Source organism: Lemur catta, chromosome 20 (assembly GCF_020740605.2).
Source record: "Lemur catta isolate mLemCat1 chromosome 20, mLemCat1.pri, whole genome shotgun sequence".
NCBI lineage: Eukaryota > Metazoa > Chordata > Mammalia > Primates > Lemuridae > Lemur > Lemur catta.
This window is the reverse complement of record NC_059147.1, coordinates 27,346,705-27,357,186: the sequence shown is the minus strand read 5'-3', so window position 1 is coordinate 27,357,186 and position 10,482 is coordinate 27,346,705. Positions and strand designations below refer to the sequence as shown.

At 37.0% G+C, this 10,482-nt stretch overlaps 1 protein-coding gene and 1 long non-coding RNA gene across 2 annotated transcripts in view; one reads left to right on the top strand and one right to left on the bottom strand.

The window, feature by feature from the left end:
* Window positions 1–225: 225 nt before the first annotated feature.
* CDH8 (cadherin 8) overlaps window positions 226–10,482 on the bottom strand; it is a 333,702-nt gene continuing 323,445 nt past the window's right edge. Inside the window, exons 11-12 of the mRNA XM_045534039.1 lie at window positions 2,376–2,627; window positions 226–991 (exon numbers count right to left, since the gene is read on the bottom strand). Coding sequence (XP_045389995.1) covers window positions 498–991; window positions 2,376–2,627 — 746 coding nt within the window. The 3' untranslated portion in view covers window positions 226–497. The remainder of the gene's footprint in view (window positions 992–2,375; window positions 2,628–10,482) is intronic.
* Window positions 1,516–8,622, top strand: LOC123625475. Its single transcript, XR_006730513.1, has 3 exons — window positions 1,516–1,535; window positions 2,229–2,294; window positions 8,608–8,622. It is a non-coding gene; the product is annotated as an uncharacterized LOC123625475 (long non-coding RNA).

Sequence of the window (10,482 nt, the reverse complement as noted above, 5' to 3'; positions counted from 1 at the left end):
AGTGTACAGCAGACCAAGTATTGCTTTATCATTTGTAGCGGGATCCTTATTGGTGAAGGGGAAAAAACCATTTGCATTCATAAAAATCCTTGCAGAAGACATATATCAGCAGCAGATTCCTTGCGGGTCCTTTTTTTTTTTTTTTCCTAAGAAAGCACCTTTTAATTTTGATTTTTTCCTCTTTTTTAAAACCATTTCTCTAAGGATTAGCCAGGATCCCAATCTTTGTCTGTGGTGGTCAGGTAAATATCAAATATCCAAAGACTTCTAGACACTCCACATACTTAATTCACACTCCACAAGATTTATAACCTCCTAACATATATTTTTTATTTTATTATTATTTTTTTGGTTCAACATTAAAATGTGGTTGAGTTTGTAGATGATTGGTGCTAAACTTGCCTCTAAAACAAATAGCCACATTGGTTGTATCTAAGGGGAGTGACCCTAGAATATTACAGAATGCTCAGTTCCAGTGATTCATTTATAATCCACTGTCAAGTTTCTTTGTCACTTTCACCAACAGAGTAGAGTTCGCCCAGTCTCTTAAAACGGGGACCCCAGTCACTGAGGTAGTCAAAATTCTGGTCTGAGTCTGATGTGGTGGACTCCAAGGAGCTGAGGGAGCCAGCCACAGACCCTCGACCTTCATAGCCATATATCTGAATGGAGTCATAGGGCGGGGCTGTGGGGTCATTATCTGCCTCGTGCAGCCTTACATTTATAAATTCATCGACATCAACACCATTCGGAACTGGAGCAAGCCCTTGCCTTGGCATAAACTGCAAATCTGGTTTAATATCCTTACGGGGTAAAAATCCATTAATTCCATCTGGGTTTTGTAACGTTGCAATGTCAAAAGCCTCTGTGTCCTCCTCCCCTCCTCCTTCGTCATCATAGCGAATGATGTTTTCTCGAACATCTTCATCATCTTTGATAATTAATGGCTCATTTTTATGTCGCCGCAGAGTTACAAACAGCACCACAATGACTGTAGAAAAAACATTAAATAGCAGTGAGCCAAACGAGTGTATCATGTCACTAGAAACACACCATATATGTTGAGAGAGAGGGGCATTTTTGAAAAAAATGTATGAGCGTACAGCTTTGATAATATTTACCAGGGAATTAAGCTAAACACCTTTCTGAAAGATGAGCCTTGAATTTTGAGTAAATACTATTCCAGATTACTTCTGTTAATTAAATGGTGATGGAGCTGGGTAAAAAAATCAGATTGCATGTATTCATGGTGAAAGTTACGTTTTACACTGTTATAATTACTAGAGTGCATGACACAAAATAGAAAATAGCACAGAGAGTATGACTAACTTACTGTGTGACTTGGGCAACCTTTTAATATATTTTGGTTCCAAGCCTCCCTTATACAAAGTAAAAGGAGCAAACTAGGTCATATCTAGTATATTTTGTGTTTTAACAGTTCTTCAAGACACTCTCCAATCAAATAATGTTCTTTCACAGAAGAAGTGGATGCCAAAGTTGCATGTCTTGGATGAAGCTGAAATACCTCAATCTGGGTAAGGACGCCTAAAGGTGGGGCATGGCAAAGGAACACATACCCAGCTGGCTAGAGCAGCCAAATCAAACTTGGGCTAATGAAGCAAAATATCTCAGCAGAGTGATGCTTAAATTCAAGGCATTGGGCGAGCCCGACAGATGGAAGACAGCAACTGACACCATCTTTACTTGAAGGTTTTTGATGTCATAAGGACAGGATAAGATATAACTCTTATCTTTTTTATATTTTTCCACTGTCTAATCTGGGTTTTATAATTGGATTTTTGAATGAAAAGTTACAGAAGCTTCCCTTAATTTGCAGTCTTCATTTTAATTGGATGTTAATATCAAGAAAAATATCTGAGGGACACAATATTATTTTGAAGAAAACGCAGCTTTTGTTTGCTCGTTTTCTTTTTATCTCACCAAACTCTGATCTGATGAACTTAACAACTCAATCGATACATCGTTTAGGTAAAACGACGTTGTGGGCATAGGAAAGCCCCAGTTGCAGTAAACTGGTGTGTCTCAGAATAGCTGGGGATGTTCTTATGTGAAAGGTGCTATGGTAACCACCAAAGCCCTTCCCCACTGCCACCAGCATTATGCTTTGTCCATCTTTTTACTGGTGATGGGATAAAAAAAGGCATGTAAAGTCCTCCCCAATTAGACATTTACTGGCACAACCCTTTTTCCTCTTCACCTCTTCTTAGTGATCTCAAGACACGAAGAAGAAAGGGAAGTCCCTCTTCCTCAAAAGAATGCTGACACCTGGCCAGGTAAGAGTTCGCTGTCCTTATTTATAGTCATTTATGAACCAGAAAAAATGGTGACCATTAGGCAATGAAGGAAATACGTACCTAGCAGCAAAATGATGCATGCTAATATGGCAATTAAGGCGCCCATACTGAGTCCAATGGGAAGGACATAAGCTTCAACATTACAAGACTGGACAACACCATCATTGCTGCAGCCACAGACACGGATGGTTAGGGTGCTGGTGCTGCTCAGTGGAGGATTTCCACTGTCACTGATTACGATTGGTAAAAGATAGACTTCTTGCTTCTGGCGGTTGAATCCATTATGCTTTGCCAATATGCTGAGAGAATTATCTGGAAAAAGCAAAAATTAACAATAATTTGCATCATTTCAAAATGGCTGCCCAAACAACACTTGTTTTTCTAGTTCATAAATCTCCACTGGAACATTGAGGCTGACTCCCCACTCCCCTCTTCCCACTTTTTCAGTTGGCATGGAGCAAAACATCCACCCCATAACAGGTTGAATGAATGGGGTCCCATGATGAACTAATGGAGTTTTGCCATTGCCTTATAAATGCAAAATCTTCCCTTAACAAAAGTAAAGCTTCAAGTGTCCTTCCAGAAGGAATGTATTATCCTAAGTCTCCATAAATCCATAAGTGAGCTTAATTTTCTTTCATTTAGCCTGATAAAGCATTAAGCAAAGTTGACTGGATAGAATGTCACCATATTTGAAAGCCATGTTTGCGAAGCTCTATAAGATAGACTGCAGGGCAATGTGACATAAAGACAGTGTACTTTGTTGACTCCCACAGGTACCTAATAAAGAGTCATTCCCGGCCTAGGGCATTCATATTAAGATATAGCAAAAACTCCATTTATTGCCAATTGGAGGATATATGCCATGTAATTATTAATAAAATTTTGTAGAGGAGACCTACAGTGGTTACACAACAACAAAATTAGAAGTCCTAAGAGCACGTGCTCCATTTTTTTCGTATGTCAATTAATTATATGGAGATATATACTGGCTACCTAAACCAATGGTTAAGGACATTTAAGCAAAACTCAATTCAAAGCAAAAGTGGTCAGTAAGAAGTGATCGGTTCCATGTTAGCTCTACCATTCTCAAAATTTCACTACCAAGATGAAATCTTTGTTGCCATTCATCCCCATCCCATGAAGTACAGTTACGTTGTATATATTATTAATCTGTTTTCTCACTTTGATTACTGAAAGACATACATTTACTCAATGTGAACACTAATTTTCTCATACTGATGTTATAGCCAAAAACAAACAAAATTTTGGTTACTGTGCACAGTGTTATTTGGGCAAAGTGATTATTTCAGTTGGAATGTTTACAAATATTGGCAAACTTACAAACCTCAGAACACTGAGCTATCTCATTATTGCATATTGAAGAAGTGATTCCAACCCATTGGTATTCATTTTCTGGTCACTAGTATCCTACTGGTTTCCAAAATACTCAAATAGGTGGACGGGCATTCCATTCAAGTGACTTCAAGTAAAAATGTTATATCCTCTGTACCATATAGTAGTATACTAAGATTTCCAAAACATGCTAGCCATTCCCCAAGATAGGTATGTAATTATATTTATTTTTGCTTTGTTTAGGATATAAACTGGCCTATAATGCCTTGCTAGTAAGCAGTCAAACAGAAAAAGCCCTCTCAGTTAACAATTTTGTTCTAAATTTCCTCTGGTTGTGCCTCATTATATAGTAATTTCAAAAGCCAAAAGAGATTTCTAATGGAGTTAAGCAGTGATATACCAAATGATCCATTAATCTTTATTCCCATCACCTAGAAGTAAGGTAAAAGCAGGGGAACATCATCTCGAAACTGAGAATATATAGTTGTGTTATATTTTCAGAAAGTGTGTGACAAGTTTGAGTACAGTTAATTAGTGTAAGGAACATTTGTGGATGATTTCATGTACCATAGTTCAAAACAGAAAATGGGAATTGTTCTTCAAGATGCAATTAATAAAATTGCAATGAAGCTTTTGTCTTTTTTAGTTGACATTATTTATATGTGAAATTATCTTTGCATATTCGCTATTTTAAACAGTCTATAATGATAATTTAGAAATTGCAGCCAGAATATTGCTTGTTGCAGAGGAAAGTTAGTTATCTCCTTTAATACTTAGAAGAACATTGGTGGGTCTACCAGTAAACTCATAATACTAATATCAGAATTTGCATATATTTTTCTCCTTTATTACCTAGAAAAGCATTGGTGGGTGTACCACTAAATTCATACTCATTTTTTTGTTTTTACTAATTCTAGAATTTGCATGTGGTATTCCCCTTTCTATATTTAGGAAATTATTGACTAAGTAAAGGATGTCTATGAGCCATTGCTGTTAAATTTTACCTGCAAGCCCCAGGCAATATCAATTCCCTATTTGCCTAATCATCTTTTCTTTAAACTACTTTTTGATTGGTTTCTTATTGAGTTGAGTTCTTTCATTATGTCAAATGAAATTGTTATGGTACACATCAAAAAAACCATAAAATATCATCAGTTTTAAACAGTTCAAATTAATATTTTTGGAATAATTTTTTTAATCTGTTATGTTGAAAATATCTGCTATGTGGTTAGTTACTTAAAAACTCTATGGTGACTTTGCATTTCATTAAAACTTTAATCTACCTATCGAGTACAATGTACATTATTCTGCTGACAGGTACATTGAAATCTCTAACCTCAGTGTCATACAAAAAACACTTGTATCCTCTAAATTTTTTTTAATAAAAAATAAACATGTAATTTGTATTTAATTTTTGTATAGTCAATTGATTGGTGTTATTCCCAAATGTGCAATAAGGTGGTGCTTAGGGAAACCAATTTGATGGTGAGTATATGTGGTGCTTATTTTTCCATTCCTGGGATACTTGGTTCCAGCTCTATCCAGGAAAACATAAGAGATGCCATATCCCCATTATTTCTTATAGCTGAGTGATACCCCATGGTACACATAGACCACATTTTATTAATCCACTCATGTATTGATGGGCACTTGGAGTGTTTGTTTCCACATGTTGGTGATTTGAATTGTGCTGCTATAAACATTCGGATGCAGATGTCTTTGTTATAGAATGTCTTTTCTTCTTTTGGGTAGATGCCCTGTAATGGGATTGCTGGATCAAATGGTAGGTCTACTTGAATCTGTTTAAGGCATCTCCATATTGTTTCCACAGAGGTTGTACTAGTTTGGAGTCCCACCAGCAGTGTATGAATGTTCCTGTCTCTCTGCATTCACGCCAATATTTATTATTTTGGGACTTTTTGATAAAGACCATTCTCACTGGAGGTAAGTGGTATCTCATTGTGGTTTTGATTTGCATTTCCCTGATGATTAGAGACGCTGAGTATTTTTTCATATGTTTGTTGGCCATTCTTCTATCTCCTTTTGAAAAATTTCATGTCCTTTGCCCACTTTTTGATAGGGTTGTTTGATTTTTTTCTTGTTGATTTTCCTGAGTTCTAAATATTCTGTAGGTTGTCTGTTTACTCTCGTGACAGTGTCTTTGGCTGTGCAGAAGCCTTTTAATGTAATCAGGTCCCCTTTATTTTTCTTGTTGCTGTGATTGCCTTGGGGGGGGTCTTCATAAATTCTTTGCCTAGGCCAATGTCTATAAGAGTCTTTCCCACATTTTCTTCTAGAATTCTGATAGTTTCACACCTAAGGTTTAAGTCTGTTACCCATCATGATTTGATTTTTGTGAGAGGTGCAAAGGTGTGGGTCCTGTTTCAGTTGTCTCCTACATGTGGCTATCCAGTTTTCCCAGCACCATTTATTGAAAAACGATTCTTTTCCTTAGAGTATGTTTTTGTCTGCTTTGTCAATGATTAGAGGGCTATATGAGGATGGCCAATACCATGCAGTTTTAATAACCACAGCCTTGGGGTACAGTTTGAAGTCTGGTAAATTAGTATCTCCCATTTTGTTCTTATTGCCTAAAAGTGCTTTTGCTAAATGGGGTCTTCCCTGGTTCAATACAAAGCATAAAATTATTTTTTTTCTATAGCTGTGAAAAAATTATGTTGGTAACTTAATAGTGATTTCATTGAATCTGGAGATCACTTTGGATAGTGTAGACATTTTAACAATGTTGATTCTGTAATGGTTTTCCCTCTGTTTGTGTCCATTCATACTGAATGGGGAAAAAAATTGAAAGCATTTCCACATGGAACTGGAACCAGACAAGGTTGCCCACTTTCTCTACTGCTATTCAACATCGTGCTGGAAGTCCTTGCAAGAGCAGAATTAAGGGCGCCCAAATGGGGACAGAAGAGATCAAACTCTCTACATCTAGAAACCACTCCAAAGATTCAACCAAGAGACTCCTGGACAACATAAATGAATTCAGTGGAGTCTCATAATACAAAAATCAATACACAGAAATCACAGGGCTTCATCTATGCAAATAACAAACTGAGAACCAAATCAAAGACTCAATACCCTTCACAACAGTAACAAAGAAAATAAAGTACTTAGGAATACATTTAACTAAGGAGGTAAAAGACTTCTACAGGGAGAACTATGAGGAAGGAAATCATCTAAACAGGTGGAAAACCATACCATGCTCGTGGATCTAAAGTGTCTATACTACCGAAAGTGATCTACAGACTAAATGCAATCCCTATTAAATTACCAAAATCATTTTTTTGCAGATATAGAAAAAATAATTTTACGCTTTATATGGAATCAGAGAAGACCCCATTTAGCAAAAGCAATTTTAAGTAACAAGAACAAAATGGGAGGTATTAATCAAACTATACCACAAGGCTCTGGTTATTAACACTGCGGGGTATTAGCACAAGTATAGGGACACAGACCAGTGCAACAGAAATTCCAGATACAAAGCCATCCTCACATAGCCATCTAATCTTTGACAAAGCAGACAAAATATATTGTGGGGAAAAGAATCCTTATTCAATAAATGGTGCTGGGAAAACTGGATAGCCACATGTAGGAGACTGAAACAGGACCCACACCTTTCACAAAAATCGAATTACAATGGGTAACAGACTTAGGTGTGAAACTATCAGAATTCTAGAAGAAAATGTGGGAAAGACTCTTTTATAGACCTTGACCTAGGCAAAGAATTTATGAAGAAAAACCCCAAAGGGAATCACAATAACAGCAAAAATAAATAAATGGGACCTCATTAAATTAAAAAGCTTCTGCCCAGCCAAAGACACTGTCACGAGAACAGACAGACAACCTACAGAATGGGAAGAAATTTTCACATGCTACACGTCCCATAAAGGACCGATAACTAGAATCTATTTAGAACTCAGGAAAATCAACAAGAAAAAAATCAAACAACCCTATCAAAAAGTGGGCAAAGGACATAAATAGAAATTTTTCAAAAGGAGATAGAAGAATGGCCAACAAACATATGAAAAAATACTCAGCATCTCTAATCATCTGGGAAATACAAATCAAAACCACAGTGAGATATCACTTACCTCCAGTAAGAATGGCCTTTATCAAACAGTCCCGTAACAATAAATGTTGACGTGGATGCAGAGAGACAGGAACTCATACACTGCTGGTGGGACTGCAAACTAGTGCAACCTCTGTGGAAACAATATGGAGACACTTTAAACAGATTCAAGTAGACCTACCATTTGATCCAGCAATCCCATTATTGGGCATCTACCCAAAAGAACAAAAGACATTCTATAACAAGACATCTGTACCCGAATATTTATAGCAGCACAATTCACAATCGCCAACATGTGGAAATACCCCAAGTGCCCATCAATACATGAGTGGATTAATAAAATGTGGTCTATGTATACCATGGAGTATTACTCAGCTATTAGAAATAATGGTGATGTAGAATCTCTTAGGTTCTGCTGGAGAGAGTTGGAACCCATTCTACTAAAGTATCCCAAGAATGGAAAAATAAGCACCACATGTACTCACCATCAAATTTGTTTCCCTCATCATAACCTAAGTGCACATTTGGGAATAACACTAATTGGGTGTCGGGCAGAATGGCTGTATACATTCACAATGAGTGCGATATGCACTGTCTGAGGAATGGACACACTTGAAGCTCTGACTTGGGGGGGGTGTCCGGGGACAAGGGCACTATACATAACCTAAACTTTTGTACCCCCATAATGTGCAGAAATAAAAAAATAAACTAATTACATTTTAAAATGATATTTTCAACTCATTGTTATGCATAAGATATAATTATTTTATACACTGATTGTATTTTCGGCAATCTTCTAAGACTTTCTTTTTACTTATAAAAACATCTCATCAGAGAATTTTCTTTCAGCATGGTAACATCAGGACCTCCACAGATGTGCTGTGTCGTGAAACTGGTGAAAATTGAAATTGGAAAAACAAGAAAAAAATACCTCTGGAAATTATTATGGAGGCAAGTAGCAAATAAACAATTATTCTAGGAAATCTACTAGAGCCTGGGAAGAATGGTGAGATTCTGTGGTGTATAAACAAAGACCACTCCCACTCTTTCCTCTCCCATCTCAGTGAGATGGAAACTTTACTCAGTAGGTTTAGCCAAGAATACAGAGTTCCCTCTCCCCAAGGCAAGCAGCTGGAGGATTATTTTCTGGGGAGAGGTAGGATATCAGAAATTCTCATTCTACTAATAGTGACTTGTTGAAGCTAAGTTCCAGGTCAGTATGGCCAAAAGATAGGGACTGTTTGTCATCCTCACAGCTCCTACTCATGGATAGAGATTCTACATGCACACTGCTCCACTAAGAATGTAGGCACTCAGCCACCCTTGCTCCAGCCATTCTACACTGGGAGAAGCAAGCTAAAAGGACTTGAGGCTACTGTCCCCAACACTTCATGATCCATCCTAAGATACAGGTGTCACTTAGAGAAACATGCCATGATCTCCACCCCACCTCCAGAGCCAATAGCTCATAAATTTTTCTGGGAATCGGGGGAGGCGTAGGGATTGGCAGGGGTTATGAGGTAGAGCAGAGGACTGGGAAAGAGACAGTTCCTAGTACACCCCTGAGTCAGAACAAATCTGAATCTCTGACCTAGGGAACTATTCTTTCAAAGCTGAACACAGTTGATTGGACTGGTCTGTTCAGCAATTAGGTCACAGGACAGTGTTAAAAACAATACAGAAATAATGTGACAATTAGAGGAGCTTAACAGCTGGGTGTGGAAAGAGAAAGAGGCAGTCAAAGAGAGTCTCACCTAAACCATTGTTATTCTAGAGTGACTGTGGGCAAAGCCAAGGCTGAGATCCCCTCAGGTGAAACAGTAGAGTTTTAATACTACAGAGGAGGGAAATAGACTTCATTAAAGTAATCCGGCCAGTCAGTAAACAATAAGCAAATGAAAGTAACAAGCCTTGGGGATGATTTTGCTATAATGTATCATCTAAAATGTCAAGTTTCCAACAAAAGATTAAGTGACATGCAAAGAAACAGGAAAGCAAGACACACAGGGGGGAGACAATCTGGCAAAAAGAAAATGCTCATGAGAGTGACAATGAAAGCTAAATAATAGTCTAGAATTGGCAAAAGAAAGGATTTGTGAACTTGAAGACAGAATAATAGAGAATAGTTGAGAAAAAGAATTTTTTTAAAAAAGTCTCTCAGAAAATTAAGCAGACCAACAGATGTGCAATGACTATATTAGAAGGAGACGAGAGGGAGAAAGAAAAAATTTGGTTGAAAACTTCAAAAAAGTTTTTAAAACCATTGGTTTATATATCTAGAAACCTCAACAAACTCCAAGAAGGTAAACACAAAGAGATTCAATAACAGACACAAATACTGAAAGTCAAACACAGGGAGAACATCTTGTTAACAAGAGAAAAATGACTCATTCCTTGGAAGGGAACCCTACAAGTAACAGCTGAATTTTCATAGAAGCAATGAAAGCCAGAAACATGTGGGATAACATATTCAAAGTGTTCAAAGACAAAAATTGTCAACCAAGAATCATATTCAGCAAGGCTATCTTTCAAAATAAATATATATATAAAAGACAGATATTCTCAGATGAACAAAAAACTGAGAGAATTTGTCACTAGCAGACTTGCCTAAGAAGAAATACTAAAGGAAGACTTCTTTAGTCTGAAAGTAAATGACAGTAGTTGGCAATTCAACTCCACATTTTTAATAAAAGAACATAAATATACTTATATAATTTTAAAAGA